Source organism: Aquarana catesbeiana, linkage group LG08, assembly GCF_042186555.1.
Source record: "Aquarana catesbeiana isolate 2022-GZ linkage group LG08, ASM4218655v1, whole genome shotgun sequence".
In the NCBI taxonomy this organism is placed as follows: domain Eukaryota; kingdom Metazoa; phylum Chordata; class Amphibia; order Anura; family Ranidae; genus Aquarana; species Aquarana catesbeiana.
This window is the reverse complement of record NC_133331.1, coordinates 296,879,347-296,905,644: the sequence shown is the minus strand read 5'-3', so window position 1 is coordinate 296,905,644 and position 26,298 is coordinate 296,879,347. Positions and strand designations below refer to the sequence as shown.

Genomic DNA, 26,298 nt, shown 5'->3' with positions numbered 1-26,298 from the left:
GGTTTTCAGACTTGCAGAGCGGTCCAGTGGCAGTCCTGGTTCAAGGCAGGCAACGTTCAGGGAGTACTCAAGGTCAAATCCCTGGTCAAAAGGCAGGCAGAGTTCAAAGAGTAATCCAAAGTTCAATCTAAGGCTGATAACAGGGAAATCCAAACTAGCAGCCAGAGCGAGGGATCAGGCAAAGGCAAAGGTCAAGGTGGGAAAAATGGGCCCTTAAAGCATGTGTTGAAAACACTATCACAAGCATGACACTAAGGGCTTGACAGGCTTAAAATAAGTTTGGTCTCCACCCAGAGGCTGTGTCTACATCAGGGGGTCAGCAACCGGTAGATCGCGACCAGGTGACTGGTAGATCACGGTCTGGGCTTACTGACCCACCATCCCAGAGCATCACACAGAGTGCAATGCAGAGGGACCTCTTGTAAAGTTGGAGTTGTGGTAGGAAGCAAGAACCGCATAAGCCGACGCCTCCTCTGTAGTGCTGGCTCCTGTATCATGCGGAGTGATACCAAGCGCACTCCACCTCTTATCCCAAGGGGTTAAAGCGGGCAGCTTTGTGTTGCTTTCTCACCTTCTGCTTTAACCCCTTGGAACCCTCAGAAGCATGCCATTGCAGGACGCTTGCAGAGTGGCCCCATTTACTTGAATGGGTCGCGACCCACCAAAAGCAACAGGTGTTTTAATTCCTGCTGAAACATGTGTACACCTTTGGCTGTTCCCTCAGCAGAGCTAAAGGGGTTAGGGATTGGGGGTGGTAAAACTGTGATTCAACCACAGGGTTTCATGTTCACCCAGCTATCAGAAAGGTGTCACTAAGAAGTGGCTCCATACTGATCTATGTGTAGCACCCTGTCCTAAGCAGTGGCTACCAGTTACATTCATTGTGGCCGGTTGTAGGTAACCTGGTTAATTTGTAATCTGTGTGGTCATTTTGGTTTCCTTTAAGTTCATTGTATCTGTAGTTCTTTTCTTTTGCTAGTAGGTGTCACTGGTACCGTTGGCAATAGTATGATGAGCTGCAGTGAAAATGGGTTATTAATATGCATACTTCGCCTAGCCGACCAGTAGGAGTTTTCCTGACCCCTGGTGCATGCTGAAAGAAGTAATCGGGGTGCTCCTGCCTAGACCTTGGTTTGGTGTGGGAGGAACTGCTGTGCTGGGCAGGTCTGAGGCCTAAGGCCTAGCCATGTGTTTCAGGCTCTGCAATTGAGAGCTTGACTGCGTGCATGCAGGAACTGATGGGGGCCTGGGATGGAGTGCCAGAAGCCACTCTGCCATAGACGGGGAACAACGAAAAAACTGGGAAAGCATCAATAACGGACTCATTCAACCAAGTCCTGCACTTTACTGTGAGTTGTGTTTGACAGCTGTTGCCAAAAAAGTACAGAACACTAGTTGAAGCTCAAAGGCTCTTTTATGTACTGCTGTCTACCTTTCTATTTTTTTTTTTGAGGAGTCTGCTTGTCTATTTGACCTAGGGTGTCCTGGGCTCTTACCCCTCTCTCCCTGATTTTCTTTGTTTGAGTAATAAACTTTGTTCAGCATTAAAAGTGTTTGGTGCCTATTTTCTACAGTTGTCTGTAACCCACCATGCTCAGCAACCTATACCCCAAGATCAAATGTCAGCCCGACCCGATGACGAGGGTCAGGGGGGCACTACACAGTTACACCTTCACATTTAATTGGGGTAAAAACCACAACTTAAGCTTGCGTTACATTGACTCTTACCTTACCTTAATGCTTATCTCCCCGTGACTCTCAACTCATATCTAAATTTTATGAAATAAGTTAGAGGGAAGGGCAATGGAGTCAACAGAACAGAGGAGGGTCAGACATAAACAATGAGTACAATAGGATGGTGGAAAGGCATAGAGAGTTGATAAGGAGACCCTACATTACAGATAAACATACAGAAGACAGCGGCAGCTCTTCTGTCCTCTTTGGTCTTCCAATCACAAAGATGGTGGTGGTCGCAGTTCCGGCCTTTCTGAGCAGCTTCGGAAATGTCAGAGGGGTGGCGCTGCCCCTTATGCATCTGGAGTAGACCATGGGAGGTGGGCAACAAGGATATGATGTGGGCGAGGGCATGTGGGGAAGTGTTTCAAGGTCCTGCTCTCCCTCCCCACAGAGAAGGGCTGGACGTCACATGCCGGAGGCGTGTATAACAGTGGAAGGAATATAGAAGTTCAACCTATTGGTTCAGCCCTCCACATCAGTCCCAGTTTCTCATGTGGACCCTTAGAAAAATGTATTGCCCACCCCTGCCTTAGCCCATAACAGCAATGTGGTTAATGGAATGGAGGAGGGTCAGGCATTAACAGAGGTTAAAATAAGAGAAGATGGTGGAAGGTTTAGACAGTTGATAAGGAGATCCCAACGTTAAAGCTAAATATATAGAGACAAGGCAAGAAAAGTATACAACAAAAAGACGAAATTTTAATATACAAATTCCAGCAGCCTACTGAACAGAATGGGGGTGTTGATGTTTTTGGGGATTGCGATTTGAGTTGCCAGAAACACGGCTTGACTCCTCACAAGACTGGGCTGTTTGTATTCATGCTGATCCTTTTGTTTAGAGTAACATAGAAAAGATAGAGGGGGTTCCTCCATGTTAGATGTAATGTGAAAGTGAGGAAGAAGGATGATCTTGTGGTTGGAAGTTGTGATGGTGCGGAGGAGGAATTACAGCTGCATGCTATTAGGCTGGGGCTCAGCTGCCCGCACCATGATTCTGACAGAAAAGGGGCTTTTACCTGGCTGCAGATCACCTGACCAGCTAACTCACCAATCTGTGATTCTTGATGTTAGATGTCATCTGAAAAATCAGTTAGAAAGATGATCTTGGGGTTGGAGGTTATGATGGCGCAGAGAAGGAATTACAGGAGAAGTGGCATGCTATTAGGCTAGGGCTCAGCTGCTCGCACCATGGTTCTGAAAGAAGAGGGAATTTTATCTTGCTGCAGATTGATTGACCAGCAAACTCATCATTTGTGTTTCTTGATGTTATATGTCATCTGAAAGTGAGGAAGAAAGATGATCTTGTGGTTGGAGGTTGTGATGGTGCAGAGGAGGAATTATGGGTGAAGCTGTCTGCAGATCACTTGATCAGCTAACTCCCCATGAGTGGTTCTTGATGTTAGATGTGATGTGAAAGTGAGGAAGAAAGATGATCTTGTGGTTGGAAATGTTGTTGGTGTTCCAGAAGCACGACTAGACTCCTCACAGGACTGGGCTGTTTGTATTCATGCTGATCCTTTTGTTTAGAGGAACACAGGACAAAGAAAAGATAGAGGGGGTTCCTCCATGTTAGATGTGATGTGAAAGTGAGGAAGAAGGATGATCTTGTGGTTGGAAGTTGTGATGGTGCGGAGGAGGAATTATAGGTGAAGCTGCATGCTATTAGGCTGGGGCTCAGCTGCCCGCACCATGATTCTGACAGAAGGGGAGCTTTTACCTGGCTGCAGATCACTTGACCAGTGAACTCACCATGAGTGTTTCTTGATGTTAGATGTGATGTGAAAGTGAGGAAGAAAGATGTTCCTGTGGTTGGAGTTTGTGATGGTGCAGAGCAGAAATTATGGGTGAAGCTGCCCGCACCCTGGTTCTGACAGAAGAGTGGATTCCACCTGGCTGCAGACCACTTGACCAGGAAACTCACCATGAGGGTTTCTTGATGTTAGATGTGATCTGAAAGTGAGGAAGAAAGATGATCTTGTGGTTGGAGATGTGTTTGGTGTTCCAGAAACACGGCTTGGCTCGTCACAAGGCTGGGTTGTTTGTACTCATGCTGATCCTTTTGTTTAGGAGGAAACACGGGCCAAAGAAAAGATGGAGGGGGGTTCCTCTATGTTAGATGTGATTTGAAAGTAAGGAAGAAAGATGATCTTGTGGTTGGAGATGGTGATGGTGCGGAGGAGGAATTATGGATGAAGCTGCATGCTATTAGAACCAGGGTGCAGGCAGCTGAGCCCCAGCCTGACAGAAGAGGGGCTTTCACCTGGCTGCAGATTACCTGACCAGATAACTCATACTTACATAGTAGGCGAGGTAAAAAAAAGACACAAGTCCAACCCATGTGTGATTATATGTCAGTATTACATTGTATATCCCTGTATGTTGCGGTCGTTTAGGTGCTTATCTAATAGTTTCTTGAAACTATCGATGCCCCCCGCTGAGACCACCGCCTGTGGAAGGGAATTCTACATCCTTGGCGCTCTTACAGTAAAGAACCCTCTACATAGTTTAAGGTTAAACCTCTTTTCTTCTAATTTTAATGAGTGGCCGCGAGTCTTGTTAAACTCCCTTCCGCAAAAGAGTTTTATCCTTATTGTGGGGTCACCAGTACAGTATTTGTAAATTGAAATCATATCCCCTCTCAAGTGTCTATTCTCCAGAGAGAATAGGTTCAGTGCTCGCAACCTTTCCTCATAACTAAGATCCTCCAGACCCTTTATTAGCTTTGTTGCCCTTCTTTGTACTCGCTCCATTTCCAGTACATCCTTCCTGAGGACTGGTGCCCAGAACTGGACAGCATACTCCAGGTGCGGCCGCACCAGAGTCTTGTAGATTGGGAGAATTATCGTTTTATCTCTGGAGTTGATCCCCTTTTTAATGCCAAATTCTGTTTGCTTTGTTAGCAACAGCTTGGCATTGCATGCCATTGCTGAGCCTATCATCTACTAGGACCCCCAGGTCCTTTACCATCCTAGATTCCCCCAGAGGTTCTCCCCCCAGTCTATAGATTGCATTCAGATTTTTGCCACCCAAATGCATTATTTTACATTTTTCTACATTGAACCTCATTTGCCATGTAGTTGCCCACCCCATTAATTTGTTCAGATCTTTTTGCAAGGTTTCCACATCCTGTGGAGAAGTTATTGCCCTGCTTAGCTTAGTATCGTCTGAAAATACGGAGATTGAACTGTTTATCCCATCCTCCAGGTCGTTTATGAACAAATTAAATAGGATTGGTCCCAGCACAGAACCCTGGGGGACCCCACTACCCACCCCCGACCATTCCGAGTACTCCCCATTTATCACCACCCTCTGAACTCGCCCTTGTAGCCAGTTTTCAATCCATGTACTCACCCTATGATCCATGCCAAGGGACCTTATTTTGTACAGTAAACGTTTATGGGGAACTGTGTTAAATGCTTTTGCAAAATCCAGATACACCACGTCTACGGGCCTTCCTTTATCTAGATAGCAACTCACCTCCTCATAGAAGGTTAATAGATTGGTTTGACAAGAACGAATCTTCATGAATCCATGCTGATTACTGCTAATGATACCGTTCTCATTACTAAAATTTTGTGTATAGTCCCTTATCATCCCCTCCAAGAGTTTACATACTATTGATGTTAGGCTAACTGGTCTGTAATTCCCAGGGATGTATTTTGGGCCCTTTAATTATTGGTACATTGGTTTTTCTCCAATCAGCTGATACCATTGCAGTCAGTAGACTGTCTGTAAAAATTAGGAACAACGGTCTGGCAATCACTTGACTGAGTTCCCTAAGTACCCTCGGATGCAAGCCATCTGGTCCCGGTGATTTATTAATGTTAAGTTTCTCAAGTCTAATTTTAATTCTGTCCTCTGTTAACCATGGAGGTGCTTCCTGTGTTGTGTCATGAGGATAAACACTGCAGTTTTGGTTACTGAAGCCCCCCGATTCACTCGTGAAGACTGAGAAGAATAAATTCAATACCTTCTCCATCTCCCCATCTTTTGTAACCAGATGTCCTTCCTCATTCTTTATGGGGCCAATATGGTCTGTCCTACCTTTTTTAACTGTTTAGATACTTAAAGAATTTCTTGGGACTTTTTTTTTGCTCTCCTCCGCTATGTGTCTTTCATGTTCTATCTTAACCGTCCTTATTGCACCCTTACATTTCTTGTTGCATTCTTTATAAAGTCTGAATGCTGATGATGATCCCTCAACCTTGTATTTTTTGAAGGCCTTCTCCTTTGCTTTTATATGCATTTTTACATTGGAGTTAAGCCATCCAGGACTTTTGTTCGCTCTTTTAAATTTATTACCCAATGGGATGCATTGGCTAATGCTCTTATTTAATATGCTCTTAAAGCAAACCCATCTCTCATCCGTGTTCTTTGTGCCTAACATTTTATCCCAATTTATGCCTTCTAGCAAGGTTTGTAGTTTAGGGAAGTTGGCTCTTTTGAAATATAGTGTCTTTGTATTCCCCTTATGTTTCCTATTTGTGTGATTTATACTGAAGCCAATTGAACTGTGATCGCTGTTACCTAAATTGCACCGTATTACCACATCCATGATCAGGTCTGTATTGTTGGTAATCAGTAGATCCAGTAACGCTACATTTCTAGTTGGTGCGTCTACCATCTGACCCATAAAATTGTCCTGCAAGACATTTAGGAACTGGCGAGCCTTAGATGAATGTGTGGTTCCCTCCACCCAGGATGTCTGGATAATTAAAATCCCCCATTATGATAACATTTCCCATCCTTACTGCTAATCCAAATTGTGATAGGAGATCTGTCTCCCCTTCCTCCCTCAGTTTAGGGGGCCTATAGCATACTCCCAGTAATATTTTCCCCTTAGCTTCATCCCTTTGGAGCTCTACCCATAAGGATTCCACCTCTTCCCTAGCTCCCTTAGTGATGTCATCTCTCACATTCACTTGTACTTTATTCTTGATATATAGGAATACCCCTCCCCCTTTTTTACCCTCTCAATCCTTGCGATTAAGGGTATACCCTTGAATGATTGCCAGTCAATCATGAGAGCTGTTGAACCAGGTCTCTGGAATTACCACTAAATCCAAATCCTCCTCGTACAAAAGTATCTCTAGTTCACCCATCTTGTCCGCCAGGCTCCTGGCCTTGACAAGACTCAACATGAGTGTTTCTCTATGTGATTATGAAAGTGAGGAAGAAAGATGATCTTGTGGTTGGAGATGTGGTTGGTGTTCCAGAAACACAGCGTGACTCCTCACAGGACTTGGCTGTTTGTATTCATGCTGATCCTTTTGTTTACAGGGACAAGGGACATGGAGAAACCCCCCTTCATCTTTTCTATCTTAGATGTGATGTGAAAGTGAAGATAAAAGATAATCTTGTGGTTGGAGGTGGTGATGGTGTGAAGGAGGAATTGCGGGTGGAAAGATAGATGGGAATGAGAATGTAGTTGGTGTTCCAGAAACACGGCTTGACTCCTCATAAGACTGGGCTGTTTGTATTAATGATGATCCTCTTATTTAGAGGAACATGGGACATAGAAAAGATGGAGGGGGGTTTCTCTATGTTAGATGTGATGTGAAAGTAAGGAAGAATGATGATCTTGTGGTTGGAGATGTGGTTGGTGTTTCAGAAACTCAGCTTGGCTCCTCACAAAACTGGGCTGTTGTTATTCATGCTGATCCTCTTGTTTAGAGGGACACAGGACATAGAAAAGATGGAGGGGGTTTCTCTATGTTAGATGTGATGTAAAAGTGAGGAAGAAAGATGATCTTGTGGTTGGAGATGTGGTGATGGTGCGGAGGAGGAATTACGGGTGGAAAGATAGATGGGAATGAGAATAGAGTTGGTGTTCCAGAAACACAGCTTGACTCCTCACAAGACTGGGCTGTTGTATTCATGCCGATCCTCTTGTTTAGAGGAACATGGGACATAGAAAAGATGGAGGGGGGTTTCTCTATGTTAGATGTGATGTGAAAGTGAGGAAGAATGATGATCTTGTGGTTGGAGATGTGGTTGGTGTTCCAGAAACACGGCTTGACTCCTCACAAGACTGGGCTGTTGTTATTCATGCTGATCCTCTTGTTTAGAGGGACACAGGACATAGAAAAGATGGAGGGGGTTTCTCTATGTTAGATGTGATGTAAAAGTGAGGAAGAAAGATGATCTTGTGGTTGGAGATGTGGTGATGGTGTGGAGGAGGAATTACGGGTGGAAAGATAGATGGGAATGAGAATAGAGTTGGTGTTCCAGAAACACAGCTTGACTCCTCACAAGACTGGGCTGTTTGTATTCATGATGATCCTCTTGTTTAGAGGAACATGGGACATAGAAAAGATGGAGGGGGGTTTCTCTATGTTAGATGTGATGTGAAAGTGAGGAAGAAAGATGATCTTGTGGTTGGAGATCTGGTGATGGTGCGGAGGAGGAATTACGGGTGGAAAGATAGATGGGAATGAGAATGGAGTTGGTGTTCCAGAAACACAGCTTGACTACTCACAAGACTGGGCTGTTTGTATTCATGATGATCCTCTTGTTTAGAAGGACACAGGACATAGAAAAGATGGAGGGGGTTTCCTCTATGTTAGATGTGCTGTGAAAGTGAGGAAGAAAGATGATCTTGTGGTTGGAGGTGGTGATGGTGCAGAGGAGGAATTTCGGGAGGAATGATGGATGGGTCTATGAACTGATGGACTTATAAATACTACAGACGTCCTGAGATTTATGACAGTGAGAATATACCACAAAGAAAAAACAGGACAACAAATTAAAATCCTTATGACATAGTTTTATTGTTAAAAAAAAAGAAATTCCTAATACAAATCTGAAGACACGCCAATCAAATCTACTAAAAAAAATGTATAATATAGTTGCTTGTATCAGTTCACTATGAAACGATACATCAGAAAATGTCATATTTACCACTTTCAGACAGCAGGTGGCATACTTCAAGCAAATGCATCTGACAGTACTTCTGCTTCACTAAGATTGTCAGACTTACTATTTAGTCTGATCTCCCCTGGTAATCCATAAGTAATATTTAGCTCTTCTATTACCATAAATTCATTGTTTCTGAGGAGCGGGGGGCGTACAGTCCGCACTCTTATTTGCACTCAACCAGCACTGTACATGACTGCTGAATAACATTTCCCGCACTTAGGACAGTAATGCGGCCCTTCCCCCATGTGTGCTGTGATGTTTAGCGAGATCTGATTTACGTACGAAACATTTCCCGCACTCGGGGCAGGCATGCGGCTTCTCCCCCGTGTGGCATATCTTATGTATGGAAAGATTGGACTTGTTCGAAAAACATTTCCCGCATTCAGAGCAGGAAAAAGGCTTCTCGCCCGTGTGGCACCTCCGATGTATAGAAAGATAGGACCTCTGCGAATAACTTTTCCCGCACTCGGCACAGGAATACGGCTTCTCCCCCGTGTGTAATCTCTGATGTGTGGTGAGATCTGTCTTACGTAGAAAGCATTTCCCGCACTCGGGGCACGAATACGGCTTCTCGCCCGTGTGAGATCTTTGATGTGTGACGAGTTCTAATTTCCGAGAATAACATTTCCCGCACTCAGAGCAGGAATACGGCTTCTCGCCTGTGTGAGACCTTAGGTGTACAGAAAGATAGGACTTCTGTGAGAAGCATTTCCCGCACTCAGGGCAGGAATACGGTTTCTCCCCCGTGTGCAATCTCTGATGAATGACAAGTTGCGACTTCTGTGAGTAACTTTTCTCGCACTCGGGACAGGAATACGGCTTCTCTCCTGTGTGAGATCTCTGGTGTACAGAAAGATAGGACTTTTGTGAGAAACATTTCCCGCACTGCAGGCAGGAATATGGCTTCTCCCCCGTGTGAGTCGTCTGATGTCTGACAAGCTCTGATTTCAATGGGAAACTCTGCCCACACTCAGTACAGGAAAACGGCATCTTGCCCGTATGGAATACCTGATGTCTGACAAGCTGGGATTGCCACAAAAAACTTTCCCCGCACTCAGTACAGGAATAGGGCTTCTCCCCCGAGTGACACCTCAGATGCATGACAAGCTGCGATTTCCGTGCGTAACATTTCTCGCACTCGGGGCAGGCGAACGGCCTCTCCCCCGTGTGAGAAACCTGGTGCCTCTCTAAATTTGATTTGGTGACAAAACCTTTCCCGCACTCAGGACAGGAGAACGGCTTCTCGCCCGTGTGAGACCTCTGATGTACGACAAGTTGCGGTTTCGTCGGGAAAAACTGCCCGCACTCCGAACAGGAATAGGGAAGCTGACCAGAGTGGGATCTCATGTGAACGCGAAGACTGGACTTAAAACGAAAAATTTTCCCGCATTCAGCGCAGGGAAAGGACTGCTCACCCGAGTGAGATCTCATATGGACGTGAAGGTTAGAATTGAAACGAAAAAGTTTTCCACACTGAGTACAGGAATACGGCCTCTCGCCCGAGTGGCACCTTAGATGAACGCGTAGGCCGGATTGAAAGTGAAAACATTTCCCGCATTCGGGACAGCAAAACCGCTTTTCTGTTGGAAGGACGGCACCGTCCCTCACAGTCTGAGGTTCCTCAGGATAAGAAGAATACGATGGTCCGGCACCGTCCCTCACAGTCTGAGGTTCCTCAGGATAAGAGGAATACGATGGTCCGGCACCGTCCCTCACAGTCTGAGGTTCCTCAGGATAAGAGGAATACGATGGTCCGGCACCGTCCCTCACAGTCTGAGGTTCCTCAGGATAAGAGGAATACGATGGTCCGGCACCGTCCCTCACAGTCTGAGGTTCCTCAGGATAAGAGGAATACGATGGTCCGGCACCGTCCCTCACAGTCTGAGGTTCCTCAGGATAAGAGGAATATGATGGTCCGGCACCGTCCCTCACAGTCTGAGGTTCCTCAGGATAAGAGGAATACGATGGTCCGGCACCGTCCCGCACAGTCTGAGGTTCCTCAGGATAAGAGGAATACGATGGTCCAGCACCGTCCCGCACAGTCCGAGGTCCCTCAGGATAAGAGGAATACGATGGTCTATCTACACTCTTGGGGACCAGTTGGGTGTTTCTGCTGAAGAAGTCTTCTCCTGGATTATACTGAGTGATGTCCTCATCTTCCACTTTACAGTCTGGAGACAACCTGGTTTTCTTGATGTGTTGTCCATGTACTAAAAAAAATAAAAAGAAGAAGATGACTGCTAGACATGAATGGGTTGGTTCAACTAAGCCAGTCCACATCGGCCACTTTGTTCTGAAGATGGAGGACTTAGGCTTCCCCCCTCAAGTGAAATGGTGTCACAGTTTCTTACCTCCCGTGATCCTGCAGCCAGTGATTCCTCAGTACTGCACAGCCACAAGCACTTCTGGGTTTTACCCAGAGTGCCACGTCAGGTGTCAAGTGTTGCGTTACATGGGGATTTGCTGGATTAAACTTAAGCAGAACAAGGAGTCTAAATGCTCCCCCCGAGCTACCAAAGCCTGTAAACGCCTCAGCTTCACCCTATTTCCTGCTGTGCCCCCAGCCAAGTCTCAGATGTACCTGCGGCCAAATTTTCCCTGCAATCACAGTCAAGTCTCAGCTGCACCCACAGCCTCATCGTTCATAGCTGCACTTCTGCCCCAAGGTCTCATAGTTCATAGTAGGTGAGGTTGAAAAAAGACATAAGTCCATCAAGTCCAACCTATGTGTGTGATTATGTGTCAGTATTACATTACATTTCCCTGTATGTTGTGGTCCTTCAGGTGCTTATCTAATAGTTTCTTGAAGCTATCGATGCCCCCCGCTGAGACCACCGCCTGTGGAAGGGAATTCCACATCCTTGCCGCTCTTACAGTAAAGAACCCTCTACATAGTTTAAGGTTAAACCTCTTTTCTTCTAATTTAATGAGTGGCCACAAGTCTTATTAAATTCCCTTTCGTGGAAAAGTTTTCTCCCTATTGTGGGGTCACCAGTCCGGTATTTGTACATTGAAATCATATCCCCTCTCAAGCGTCTCTTCTCCAGAGAGAATAAGTTCAGAGCTCGCAACCTTTCCTTATAACTAAGATCCTCCAGACCCTTTATTAGCTTTGTTGCCCTTCTTTGTACTTGCTCCATTTCCAGTACATCCTTCCTGAGGACTGGTGCCCAGAACTAGACAGCATACTCCAGGTGCGGCCGGACCAGAGTCTTGTAGAGCGGGAGAATTATCGTTTTATCTCTGGAGTTGATCCCCCTTTTAATGCCAATATTCTGTTTGCTTTGTTAGCAGCAGCTTGGCATTGCTGAGCCTATCATCTACTAGGACCCCCAGGTCCTTTTCCATCCTAGATCCCCCCAGAGGTTCTCCCCCCAGTCTATAGATTGCATTCAGATTTTTGCCACCCAAATGCATTATTTTACATTTTTCTACATTGAACCTCATTTGCCATGTAGTCACCCCTCCCCCATTAATTTGTTCAGGTCTTTTTGCAAGGTTTCCACATCCTGCGGAGAAGTTATTGCCCTGCTTAGCTTAGTATCGTCTGCAAATACAGAGATTGAACTGTTTATCCCATCCTCCAGGTCGTTTATGAACAAATTAAATAGGATTGGTCCCAGCACAGAACCCTGGGGGACCCCACTACCCACCCCTGACCATTCCGAGTACTCCCCATTTATCACCACCCTCTGAACTCGCCCTTGTAGCCAGTTTTCAATCCATGTACTCACCCTATGGTCCATGCCAACGCACCTTATTTTGTACAGTAAACGTTTATGGGGAACTGTGTCAAATGCTTTTGTAAAATCCAGATACACCACGTCTACAGGCCTTCCTTTATCTAGATGGCAACTCACCTCCTCATAGAAGGTTAATAGATTGGTTTGGCAAGAACGATTCTTCATGAATCCATGCTGATTACTGCTAATGATATCATTCTTATTACTAAAATCTTGTATATAGTCCCTTATCATCCCCTCCAAGAGTTTACATACTATTGATGTTAGGCTAACTGGTCTGTAATTCCCAGGGATGTATTTTGGCCCTTTTTTAAATATTGTTGCTACATTGGCTTTTCTCCAATCAGCTGGTACCATTCCAGTCAGTAAAAATTAGGAACAACGGTCTGGCAATCACTTCACTGAGTTCCCTAAGTACCCTCGGATGCAAGCCATCTGGTCCCGGTGATTTATTAATGTTAAGTTTCTCAAGTTTAATTTTAATTCCGTCCTCTGTTAACCATGGAGGTGCTTCCTGTGTTGTGTCCTGAGGATAAACACTGCAGTTTTGGTTACTGAAGCCCCCCCGATTCACTCGTGAAGACTGAGGAGAAGAATAAATTCAATACCTTTGCCATCTCCCCATCCTTTGTAACCAGATGTCCTTCCTCATTCTTTATGGGGCCAATATGATGTGACCTCCCTTTCTTACTATGTATGTACTTAAAGAATTTCTTGGGATTTTTTTTTTTTTATTCTCCTCCGTTATGTGCCTTTTGTGTTCTATCTTAGCCACCCTGGATGCACCCTTACATTTCTTGTTGCATTCTTTGTAAAGTCTGAATGCTGATGATGATCCCTCAGCCTTGTATTTTTTGAAGGCCTTCACCTTTGCTTTTATATGCATTTTTACATTGGAGTTAAGCCATCCAGGACTTTTATTAGCGCCTTTAAATTTATTTCCCAGTGGGATGCATTGGCTAATGCCCTTATTTAATATGCTCTTAAAGCATTCCAATTTCTCCTCTGTGTTCTTTGTTCCTAAGATTTTATCCTATTTAGTATCTTCTAGCAAGGATTATAGCTTAGGGAAGTTGGCTCTTTTGAAATTCAGTGTCTTTGCATTCTCCTTATGTCTCCTATTTGTGTGATTTATACTGAAACATATTGACCTGTGATCGCTGTTCCCTAAATTGCCCCGTATTTCTACATCCGTGATCAGGTCTGTATTGTTGGTAATCAGTAGGTCTAGTAACGCTTTATTTCTAGTTGGTACATTTACCATCTGACCCATGAAATTGTTCTGCAGACATTTAGGAAATGGCTCAAGCCTCCACTGCACCGCCTCTGCACTCGCAACCTTATTGTCCATAGCTGCAGCTCTGCCCCTGAGGTCTCAAGCCTCCACTGCACCGCCTCTGCACTCGCAACCTTATTGTCCATAGCTGCAGCTCTGCCCCTGAGGTCTCAAGCCTCCACTGCACCACCTCTGCACTCACAGCCTCAACGTCCATTGTTGCACTTCTGCCGCCGAGGTCTCAAGCCTCCACTGCACCACCTCTGCACTTGCAGCCTCATCGTCCATTGTTGCCCGTAGCTGCAGCTCTGCCCCCAAGGTCTCAAGCCTCCATTGCACCAGCTCTGCACTTGCAACCTTATTGTCCGTAGCTGCACCTCTGCCCCTGAGGTCTCAAGCCTCCACTGCACCACCTCTGCACTTGCAGCCTCATCGTCCATTGTTGCCCGTAGCTGCAGCTCTGCCCCCAAGGTCTCAAGCCTCCACTACACCAGCTCTGCACTTGCAACCTTATTGTCCGTAAGTGCACCTCTGCCCCTGAGGTCTAAAGCCTCCACTGCACCACCTCTGCACTCGCAGCCTCATCGTCCATTGTTGCACCTCTGCCCCTGAGGTCTAAAGCCTTCTCTGCACCACCTCTGCACTCGCAGCCTCATCGTCCATTGTTGCACCTCTGCCCCTGATGTCTCAAGAATTCTCTGCACCACCTCTGCACTCACAGCCTCAAGCCTCTTCTGCGCCTCTGCCCCCAGGGTCTCAAGCCTCCATTATACTGCCTCTGCACTCACAGCCTCATCGTCCATAGCTGCACCCCTGCCCCTGAGGTCTTAAGTCTCCACTGCACCACCTCTGCACTCACAGGCTCAAGCCTCTACTGTGCCTTCTTTGCACCTGCTACCTAAAGCCTCTACTATGCCTCCTCGGTACCTGCAGCCTCAAACTCCCTGCTCTGCACCCACAGCCTCAAACCTCATCCCTTCTTACAGCTACCCAGTGCCGCCTGCCTCTCTCATGCTCCAGTTCCTTGTTACCTAGAACCCTACTCTGTGACTGATAATACCTGTTAATTTACCAGGGGGAATCCAGCAGCTAAGCTCAAACTCCCATTAGGGGGTCTCTGGTGGAACACAATCTCTGCTCCTTTGCCCTCACAGCCCTGTGATTCTGCCATGCCTACTCTGCACCCGTAGCCTTAAGACTCAGAGGAACTAAAGATACCTTGGCCTCCACTCGCAGAGAAAGCAGCTGGATAGAGCAGGGTTTTTCAGCCGGGGTTCCGCGACACCCTGGAGTGTGACAAAGATTCCCCAGGGGTGGCGCGGCAAAATGACACAAAGCCCTGTACAGTCCAACCATGTAAGGGTCGCTATGTTAGGTTCCATGTTCAGAGAGCCCATCCCGTTCCTCCTCCCGCCTCTCTCACCCCCCCTCTATGCTGTTATCTGTATTCTGATGGCAAAACTTTAAGCAGTACGGGCTGCCCAACCTGCCCTTAGCAACTGATGACATCTTTGGTTGCTAAAGGCAGGTCGGGCGGCTTAGACAGCTTTCAGTTTTGCCGGCAAAATACAGATAACAGCATGGGGGGGGGGAGATCCGGGAGGAGGAACGGGATGGGTTCTCCCTCATCTCTGTACAGAGAACATAACACAGCAACCCTTACATGACCGTACAGGGCTTGGTGTCATTTTGCCGCGGCACCCCCTGGAGACTCTTTGTTGCACCTCTTTTGCATGTTTCACAAACATAGAACAGCCTAATAAAAAACAGATCAGGCAAAAAAGTGCTCAGCCTTGGGCGCACCTCCTGGTGTGAACGAGCCCTCAGACTGGTGTTTCCCCGTAAGCCAAGGGTTGTACACAATTCTAAAGGGTGTCTTGACTACAAATAAGGTTGAAAGACCCTGGCATAGAGAAAGGGGACCCACATCTCGACCAGTGATGACAAATGAGTCCTCCCGATCTCCGTCAGTACACTTCTGTATTTATAGACCCTTGTTCCGGCCCTGGCTGCACCTTCTTGGCCCCAGCAGCCTCAAGCCTCCACCGCACCACCTTTTGCCCTGCAGCCCCAAGCTTCCATTGTGCCTACTCTGCACCTGCAACCTTAAGTCTCTGAGGAACTTCAGCTACCTTGTAGACCCCACTTTGAGACAGCAGCTGCATAGAGAAAGGGGGTCCACATCTCCACCAGTGATGACAAAGGATATATGAGTCCTCTATCTATGCCAGTACACTTCTGTATTCATAGACCCTTGTCCCGGCCCTGGCTGCACCCGCAAACAGGTCTCCACTGTAACCGGTCTGACCCTTTGCTGGATCTTCAGCCTCAGCCTCTGCTACACCTCCTCTGCCTTCACAGTCTCAGGCCTTCTCTGCACTTTCTTGGCCCCAGCAGCCCCAAACCTCCACCGCACCACCTCTGGCCCTGCAGCCCCAAGCTTCCATTGTGCCTACTCTGCACCTGCAACTTTAAGTCTCTGAGGAACTTAAGCTACCTTGTAGACCCCACTCGGAGGAAGCATTCATTGCATAATTGCAGGTACTATACAACCGTATTTGGTCAAAGAATTGGAAATAAGCCCCACAGTGACTTTATTTATTTGCATAGTTTGGTGTCATCTGCGAACATGGAAATGTGGGATTGAGCCCCACAAATGGTAAAAGATTGAACCTATAGGAAGCCCAACCACGACTGAGACAGGACTGATCGTAAAGACCACCATCATGTTGACTGATCACTGTGACTAGGGGATGATGTAGGAGGGATGGCGCTATGACTGGAGGAAGAAGATAGTTGAACAGGAAGGGGTATGTTGAGTTTGGGGGATAAGGTGGGTTGTAGGGAGCAGCTGTAGGTTGGGGTAACACAATGTTTCTCAACTCCAGTCCTCAAGTACCCCAACAGGTCATGTTTTCAGGATTTCCCTCAGATGAAATGGCTGTGGTAATTACTAAGGCAGTGAAACTGAGCAAATCACCTGTGCAAAATAATGGAAAGCCTGAAAACATGACCTGTTGGGGGTACTTGAGGACTGGAGTTGAGAAACATTGGGGTAACAGGTGGATGGAAGGGAGGCACAGGGAGCATGGGGTGATGTGTAGCATGGTGATCCAAAGTCTGTGGGGATTGGTGAGTCTCTGCTTGGCAGAGGTGGGGTTTGGTCACTTGCAATATCAGCTGTAGGAACCGGGGATTGGCAGTGGTGGCTTTTGAACGGGGGAGGGGCTTCATTTGCTGGCAGTGGTGCTGGGAAGCCTTTTCCTGAACATCACTCAGATCACACCCTACTCTGGGCCAATCAGTGAGCAGTACGGGTGGAGGAATGTATTTAGTGTTAATGACCCACTGTCACGAAATGCACGCCCGCTGCAGCTAGCTAACCGGGGTGTGGCCCTTGACTAAGAGTAGGAGGGAAAAAGGGGGAGCTTATTTTGAGCATAAAAAGGGAGAAAGGTTGGTGCCTTGGAAGTCGGCTAAAACATTTTTTTTTATAGCATGTGAACAACAGTCAAAAAAAAAAAAAACGCATTGCGGCCATCAGGCCTTAATCATGGCTAAACACGTTGTGGCCATCAGGCCTTAATCATGGCTAAACACGTATCGGCCATCAGGCCTTAATCATGGCTAAACGCGTTTCGGCCATCAGGCCTTAATCATGGCTAAACATGTTTCGGCCATCAGGTCTTAATCATGGCTAAACGCGTTGTGGCCATCAGGCCTTAATCATGGCTAAACGCGTTTCGGCCATCAGGCCTTAATCATGGCTAAACGTGTTTTGGCCATCAGGCCTTAATCATGGCTAAATGTGTTTTGGCCATCAGGCCTTAATCATAGCTAAACGTGTTTTAGCCATCAGGCCTTAATCATGGCTAAATGTGTTTCGGTCATCAGGCCTTAATCATGGCTATTTTGAGCATACAAGACTGGCCGTCATACATTTTCACAGCCTGCACTACCTCTGGCCACCACTAGAGGGAGACTCCACTCCAATCCAGCTGGCTGACCACACAAAGGGCAGATACAAATCTTAAACAAAATCTGGTGCACTCTAAAGGTTGGGGAGCAGTCTAGCAATTATCACACACTTCTAGGGTTCCTCCAGCGATCCTACAAGCTAGAACCCCGTTGTTAATCACAACAAATTTATCTTGCCACCACCCAGTTTGTCCGCAGACGGGTCTGCTGGGCCAGAGGGAAGGGCTTCATAGGAATCACCCCGTCCTTCTCCCTTGCTGCACAATTTATTGGAATATGGATGTGGGCTGGACTTTAGCCCTTGGCCAATCAACCCCGAGGGAGGGGGTGTTCCCGTATCAGACCACAGGACGGTTCTACGTTCTGACGTTACCAGGGTTAAATGCTCCTGGGAACGGTTCCGGGCGCTGAGTGGGAGGACGGGATTTCTGACACCAGCGTGTCCGATCACTGTTCAGCCGTCGCAATCAGGCGCCATATAACCGTTTTATGTGTTTCTCCGGGAGTCTACACACGCTACAAATACAGATTTCCATGTACACCTCGCCCCAACACATGTACCATCAGAAGGAATTATTTTCATCTCTCTGTCGCTAATATTTTAGCTTTTATGAGAGGTAAAATAGATTCCTCAGATCTGGTGATACCGACCAAAGCTTGCAGACAGTTCTGGGCCTCCTGACTGCCCCCTGCTGGTTGTTGTAGCTGAAATGACTAGTAGTCTTCTTGAGGTTCAGGAAGGTGACAACTTTATACCTGTACAAGCATGAGCTCATTTTATGGGCCTCTCGGTGTCACTCCTGGTCCAGAGGCTTGTTCTGTACTTTTCAAATGCTAATTGGTGAACATATATCTACGACTGATTAAGAGAATGTCATATCGCTAATAACACAGACTTAAACGACATCTACAATTATATACTTCTACAGATCATGCCACCTCCCAGGTATCGGCAAAAACTACCTGACTCTTATATTTATGTTACATTCACATTTATGTTGCACCCACCTGTGCTGATCTCTGTAGGAGTGTCCTCTTCTTTAATTGTCCTCATTATTTCATCCTCCTCCATAGACTGCTGATCATCCCTCACATACGTCTCTTCTTCTTCTGATTTAACCTCAACTTTTATATCTATCAGATCTTCACCCTAAACAAGAAAAAACAGGTTAATTACGTGAGACCACATAGAAAAATATCATCTTATAGTGTCCACACATCATCTCTACAAGCTTTTATAATGTTCTAGATGCTTCGTCCCACCAACCTGATGATGGTGAGGGATGGTGTGATCTTCCTGTGTGGAATCCCGGGAATACAGAGGACGGGGACATCTCTCTGGTGGGTTTCTGTAGCTGGATGACTCCACCATGGTGTCCTGGTACAGATCTTTGTGTTCTTCCTCCATCACCCCATCCTCATCCTCCTCTTTTATCTCTTCTTTGACCTCAACTTTAGAATCACTCAGGTTTCCACTCTGAATACAAAATAAAAATGACATCAATGGGAACAATGCAGATAATGTACAGATCCTAATGATACTATCAGTGATTGTTCCTCATCTACCTGATGATGGTGAGGGATGGTGTGACCTTCCTGTGTGGAATCCCGGGAATACAGAGGACGGGGACATCTCTCTGGTGGGATTAAGTAGCTTGATGACTCCACCATGTTTTCCTGGGTTAGATCTTTGTGTGCCGTTGGAAACTCTGACTTTTTGAACACATCGTCCTCATTAGCTTCCTCTTTTATCTCTTCTTTAACAACAACGTTCTTAATATATAATAAAAATTCAATGAATTATAATGATGAAGATAATGTACAGATCCTAATGATACTATCAGTGATTGTTCCTCATCTACCTGATGATGGTGAGGGATCTTGTGACCTTCCTGTGTGGAATCCCGGGAATACAGAGGACGGGGACATCTCTCTGGTGGGTTCCCATTACTGGATCCATCTGTAGGAAACACACACACTGACTGAATACATTGTTTCTATGTGTTTATCAGATGATGGGGGATCTAGGTGGACCCTCCGTACTGCTCTCTCCTTTACAATAAAGTCTCCTCTTACCCGGTGATGTGAGGGGCGGCTGATTGTCCATCATGACGTCCTTGTAGAGATCCTTGTGTCCTTCTAAATACTCCCACTCCTCCATGGAGAAATAGACAGTGACATCCTGACACCTTATAGGAACCTGACACACACAATGATACAGTCACCATCCAGACACATCCCTTGTCTGTTAAGTCCACGATCTACAAGAACGTCCAGATCCTTCTATTTATTTAAAGATTCACGTGGAAGTTTACATACATATATAAGAAGCTAGGGTTCCACCGATACCAGTGCCGATACTAAGAATTTGCACTTCTGATACCTAAAACCTATACTTTCAGGTTCTGTTGTTTCAGCTGTCAGTGGGATTCCCCCTCTGACTGCTGAAATGTAAAAAAACCCCGAAAAAACGGCAATTATCGGTTGTTAAGGAGCGGGGCCGCCACGTCCCTAACAACTGATGACTCATTCAGCTGTCAGCGGGGTTCCCCTGATAAGAGCTGAAGTGTAAACTAAGTCCCGGCAATTGGAGCTGTCAAAAAGAAAAAAAAAGAAAAAAAAAGCAGTCTGGCAATGTTTATCAACAACATCGCTCAGACTCAAACAGAAAGATAAAAAGAAACATTGTTTCTTTTTGTATCTTTCCTGTTTATTAATCTACAGATCAGAGGGATGAACTTCCATCTGCAGATAAAGTCAGTTTAAAGTAACCTGTCAAGTAAAAGAAATAGTTTTGTTTTTTATAAATTGTTCCTCCGTTTAACCCCTTATTAACCCTCCATTTTTTCGAATCAGCCTTAATTATTATTATTATTATACAGGATTTATATAGCGCCGACAGTTTACGCAGCGCTTTACAACATTAGGGCAGACAGTACAAGTACAATACAATTCAATTCAATACAGGAGGAATCAGAGGGCCCTGCTCGTTAGAGCTTACAATCTAGGAGATTAACTCCTTATTCTACTTCTCCATTTAATTATTATTTTTCTGCTGATTTTTTTGTTAACTTCTATTTTAAAAAAAAAAACTAATAATAATTAAAACTTTTTTTTTTTGCTCTATTCATTATTATTTTTTTAAACCTTTAACATATATTTACAGGGTTCACATTGAAAAAAGCACAAAATGTATTTAATTTGCAAAGAACTTTTCAGTGATTTGTATTCTATTTTTATAAACTATTAACAATTACATTATTACATATTATTTTTGTGCTAATTTTTTGTTAACTTCTATTTAAAAAGAAAAAAAAATATTAATTAAAACTTTTTTTTTTTTTGTCTGCTTTATTCAATAATATTTTTTTTACACCTTTAACATATATTTACAGGGTTCACATTGAAAAAAGCGCAAAATTAAAAAAAAAGTAAAATTTATTTAATTTGCAAACATTTTTTTGTGCTTTGTACCTGTGCTGACAGCTGAAGTGTAAACAAAACAGTCGTGGCATCAGCGAGTACTAAAATAAAAAAAAAGCAGTCTGGCAATGTTTATCAACAACATCGCTCTGCCACTGAAACAGAAAGATAAAAAGAAACATTTTTTCTTTTTTGTATCTTTCCTGTTTATTCATCTACAGATCAGAGGGATGAACTTCCATCTGCAGATAAAGTCAATTTAAAGTAACCTGTCAAGTAAAGAAATAGTTTTTTTTTTTTTATAAATTGTTCCTCTGTTTAACCCCTTATTAACCCTTCATTTATTCTAATCAGCCTTAATTAACTCCTTATTCTACTTCTCCATTTAATTATTATTTTTGTGCTGATTTTTTTGTTAACTTCTATTTAAAAAAAAAATAAAAATATTAATTAAAACTTTTTTTTTTTGCTCTATTCATTAATATTTTTTTTACACCTTTAACATATATTTACAGGGATTTGCAAAAAACTTTTCAGTGCTTTGTACCTGTGCTGACAGCTGAAGTGTAAATAAAACAGTTGAGGTAGGTATCGGTAATTGGCATCGGTGTGTACTAAAAAAAAGTTAGTACTCGTAAAAAAAAATCATTAAAAAAAATAAATAAATAAATAAATATTCCCTACGAGAAACATTCTCTGTGTGTGAGATATAGAACTCCCATAGAGGTACAAAAATCTAAATAATAGTAACAGGGAGCAAACACGTCTGCAGATATAGAAGAACAGTATTCCTCTTCTGGATCTACGTTGTGAACAACACGGGAGATCTGGTTTCACCATCCATGGCAACCTCAGTGATCTATTTTTTTGTTTTTATAGGAAGAAAGGTACACCTGGCGGGGGAGGGAGGAGAGAGTTGGAAACAGAAAAAAAGAAGGTGGTGAGGGAGGTTATGAAGAGGGTGTCTCCGTTTCCCTCGGGTGGGGACGGCCTAGATCAGGGGTCTCCAGACTTTCTAAACAAAGGTCCAGTTTACTGTCCCTTCAGGCTTTAGAGGCCAGTGGCCAGTGGGAATAGAAAATGCCCTGGGGTCAGTGGGAGTAAAGAACTGGTTTTAGTGGGAGGAGTATTGGCTCATTGTTGGTATGAGTGGTAGGATTTAGGTTCCCAAGGATGGTGTCCCATTACTGGTGTCAGTTGGAGTAAAAGTGTCTCAGAGGCCGGATAAAGACAAGCAAAGGTCCCCGGGCCATGGTTTGGAGGCCACTGGTCTAGATAGTTGGGGGGGGGTCTCCAGCTGGAGGGAAAATGATGCATATTTTTAGCTCCCCAGTGCAAAATCTTACGTTGATCAACATTAAACCTCATTTGCATGCAGGTGCACAACGAAACACCACCCAGGTCTTTTCGTAAGTCAAAGACTTCCTGTTGGGACTTTATTTAACTATATAGTTTGGTGTCATCTGCCGACGCAGAAGTTGTAATTTTATTAGCAAACTCCATGTTCAGAACTTGCTTGGTCAGTAGGCTTTATTGAATGGCCAAACGAAATGGGTTTTTCAGTTGAGTTGGACCTCCAGCTGCGGCGTGAAGTGAAACATTTAGTAGTGGTATTACTACAGCTGCTAATTGTGACAGCCACCCGCTCAGGTTGGTTGCTAGGGAGCTGGCCGCTGCCAGCATCCTGGTAATGATTACCTATCCCCAACTGCCTCATTCAGCTGTCAGCCAGGGATTCCCGTACCAGGCCAATATCCCACCATGCAGCCTCACATTCCCCGAAAAAGGGGAGACGAGTGTTTGCCCTCCAACCGCCTATATAACACCAGTCCACATGCCTTCAACTTGGAAAAGGTACCTTGCCAGGGTGATCCTACTGGCTAAGTACCTCGTCCCACATGATGAGATCTTGCCCTGTAGTTGTGGGGGGCTTTTTAGGGATACTCCATAATCATTCATATGGGAAAGTGGTATCTGGGGGCCCTTTTATTTATTTTTAAGGGAGGACAAAGGGTCTTGTATGGAATTTGGGCCTTCATGTGTAGGGTCCCCCTTGAAACCCATACCAGAACTTCTTCATGGATAGGGGGTCCAATAGGTAATTTTAAAGGGAACACCATGCTAATTTTTGGTGGGGTCCCCCATTAACAACTATACCAGACCCTCATATAATTAATATACAGGATTTATATAGCACCAACAGTTTGCGCAGAGCTTTACAATGTAGAGGGGGAACAGCGCAATTACAATACAGTTAAATACAGAAGGAACAGGAGGGCCCTGCTCATGAAGCTTACAATCTAAAGGGAGGGGGATATGATACAAAAAGGTAATAGCTGCAGGGGCTGATCTGATGGAGGCAACTCAAGTACAGCTTTTTTAGTTGGAGGTGGGGTAGGCTTCTCTTAATCAATGCGTTTTCGGGGATCGCCTAAAGGCAGACAGGGTAGGAGCTGACCGGGCATATTGGGGTAGGAGGTTCCAGAGGATGGGAGAGGTTCTGGAAAGGTGGGCTCATATTGGATATACAGTAGATCTAGGATAGATAAAGGGAAACCCCCATTTTTTTTTACAAACAGAAGTAAGAGGCCGGGAACTGTCATTTACTGGCAGTGTAAACAATATATGCGACAATCCTTTGCCTATTAGCCTAGAAAATGGCAATTACTAATTTTTGGCATTCAGCTCCCACTGACTTCAATGGGCTTTCGGATTCACCTCCGGACTTTGGTCATGTTCGAAAAACCCACCTCAAACCGAACCCAGGAACATCCAGCTCATCACTATTTCAGGCTAAAAGGCCCAGAGGAGCGTCGTTTCTAGGTGGACCTTCTCTGAACTGTCCCGGAAAATTGTTTTATAAGTTTATACATTTCTGGCCATTGATCACGTCACGTTCAAGGTTGCTGGAGATGAAGAACCTCACAAAGAACACAGTGGAAGAAGGTGGGACACAATAACGGGTTTTTGGGTGTATATATAAAAAAATATCTCATTACCTCCTCGGCTACCAGCTTCAACAATGTCTTCGCTCTACTTCCTCCCGACTCACCTATGACCTGGAACTTATTTATATGTGACATCACTTCCTGTCTTCCATAGAGACTTCCTATATTAGCACAAGTGAGATCACCACCTGGTGGAGCTCAACGGAACTGCAGCCCAGCTGTGCGTGCCGACTGTATACGTATATGGGGATTAGACTCAGTGGTGGTGAGCATTTTTAGTGAGTTCACGTCAATCCAAACTGAGGTTTAAGGGCTTTTTAGTCCACTTTTATTAAAAGGAAAAGCAAAGGTTCAAACAAGGTTGTCCAGACAGGAGGTTTTCTATGACAAATACCTCTGCTGTTGGCACCGGTCCCCCAGCTCCCGCTCTTTCAGCCTTAGGTACAGCACCTTGCTGCACAGGCCTACTCCTGGCCTCTAGATAGGGTTCACCTACCACCCTGGACCCTCTCACTCTTCTCATGCCCCATACACACGATCGGATTTTCCGACAACAAATGTTGGATGTGAGATAGTTGTCGGAAAGTCCGATCGTGTGTATGCTCCAGCGAACATTTGTTGTCGGACTTTCCGCCAACAAATGTTGGCTAGCATGCTCTCAAACTTTCCGCCAACAAATGTTTGTTGTCGGATTTTCAGATCGTGTGTTCACAAGTCCGTCTGACAAAAGTCCAAAGTACAAACACGCATGCTTGGAATCACGCATCACTATTGAACTTCCTTTTTATCAGCTCGCCGTACATCTTGTACGTCACTACGTTCGTAATTGTTGGCCAACATTTGTGTGACCTTGTGTATGCAAGACAAGTTTGAGCCAACATCCTTCGGAAAAAAAATCCACGGTTTTGTTGTCGGAAAGTCTGATCGTGTGTACGGGGCATAAGACTTACAGAATCCCTTCAGTCCACTGGACTCTCTAGTTACCTCAGCTCTGGACTCGCTCAGCTGTCCCAACTCTCCAAGTCCTCTCCAAGTCCTGCTGGTAGGGAATCTCTCCAACATGGAGTCTCAGCTCCAAAAGTTCAAACAGGGATTCCCAGGCAGGGGGTTTTCTCTGGCAAACAGATAACTGAAAAATGCAGAGCCACCTGCCATTGTCACTGGTCCACCAGCTGTCTGAGCCTTAGTTACAGCACCTCACTGCACAGACCCACTTATGGCCTCTAGATAGGTTTCTGCTAGCAAGCACCCCAAACTCTATAACTCTTCCGAGATTTACAGAATCACTTCAGTCCCCTGGACTAGCTAGTTGCCTCAGCTCTCTCAGCCCTACAGACTCACTCAGCTGTCCCAACTTTCCCAGTACTGTGGGCAGGGAAGCTCTCCAATATGGATGCTTGTTTTTTGGAGTGGATCACCACACCTGGCTGCAGCCCACCTCTATCTCCACACAAGGGCCCTGAGCTATGGCCAGCTCCTGGCTTATAATGAGTGTGTACACCTGGACACACCCATGCCATGCAGGTCTCCAGGAAGACCTGGACACAAAACTGAAGGCTTCATCCCACCTGAGACACTTTGAAACCTTCACGCTCCAGCCCCCACTCCGGGATTGCAAAACACAGACAAGCCATTCTTCTCCACTCATAAACAAAACAAAATATGAACGCCTCATGCTTGAGCCCTTCCTCATAGAAATGAAGGAGTGGAGCAAGATAATTCTATTCATACATCATCAGCCACTCGTAAAGCAGAAGATTAATTGTGCAAGCAACACAAGGAAGAGATAGCTGCCTCCCGACAATGATAATCATTGTCAGGGGGCAGTCATCTCTTTACAAAAACCTTTTTCAGGATCATTTCCATATGTTGCTTGCACAATTCATCCACTTTTTCATCTCTATGATTAAGCCCCGATGGGCGAGGTTAAATGCATCAGAGACGGGGCTCAGCAGGAGCTCAAGGTTGAGGCCATTCGCCTTTCTTTTCACCTGTTGAGCTACTGGTGTCTCTCATTCCCTCATCTGCTCTTATCAGTTTAATATCAGATATGTCCCCTATCTGGGGACCATTTGTTAAATGGATTTTTAGAACAGGGAGATAGAAGAAGAGCTTGCTCTGTCCACTCCACGCATCGACCTTGTACTGCAGTACCTCCAGGACCAGAAAAAAAAAGGACTGTCTATGATACAAATGAGAAGAGCGTAGATCACGAAAAGCTTGTCCTGAAAAGTTAACTCTTAGTACATAGAGATAGTGTAATTTCTTCTGTCAC

The 26,298-nt window shown here is 45.2% G+C and overlaps 2 protein-coding genes and 1 pseudogene across 2 annotated transcripts in view; 1 reads left to right on the top strand and 2 right to left on the bottom strand.

The window, feature by feature from the left end:
* Positions 1-24,125, bottom strand: part of LOC141104930 (uncharacterized) — a 170,256-nt gene extending 146,131 nt beyond the window's left edge. The window contains exon 1 of the mRNA XM_073594736.1: positions 24,075-24,125. The gene's annotated coding sequence lies outside the window, so the exon portion shown is untranslated. The remainder of the gene's footprint in view (positions 1-24,074) is intronic.
* The window catches only part of LOC141104996 (uncharacterized), a 98,686-nt gene that overhangs the window by 5,423 nt on the left and 66,965 nt on the right, over positions 1-26,298 (bottom strand). The window contains exons 6-9 of the mRNA XM_073594803.1: positions 19,219-19,425; positions 18,920-19,129; positions 18,661-18,802; positions 8,890-10,865 (exon numbers count right to left, since the gene is read on the bottom strand). Of these exons, the coding sequence (XP_073450904.1) occupies positions 8,890-10,865; positions 18,661-18,802; positions 18,920-19,129; positions 19,219-19,425 (2,535 nt within the window). The remainder of the gene's footprint in view (positions 1-8,889; positions 10,866-18,660; positions 18,803-18,919; positions 19,130-19,218; positions 19,426-26,298) is intronic.
* Positions 26,038-26,199, top strand: LOC141107036 (U2 spliceosomal RNA; annotated as a pseudogene).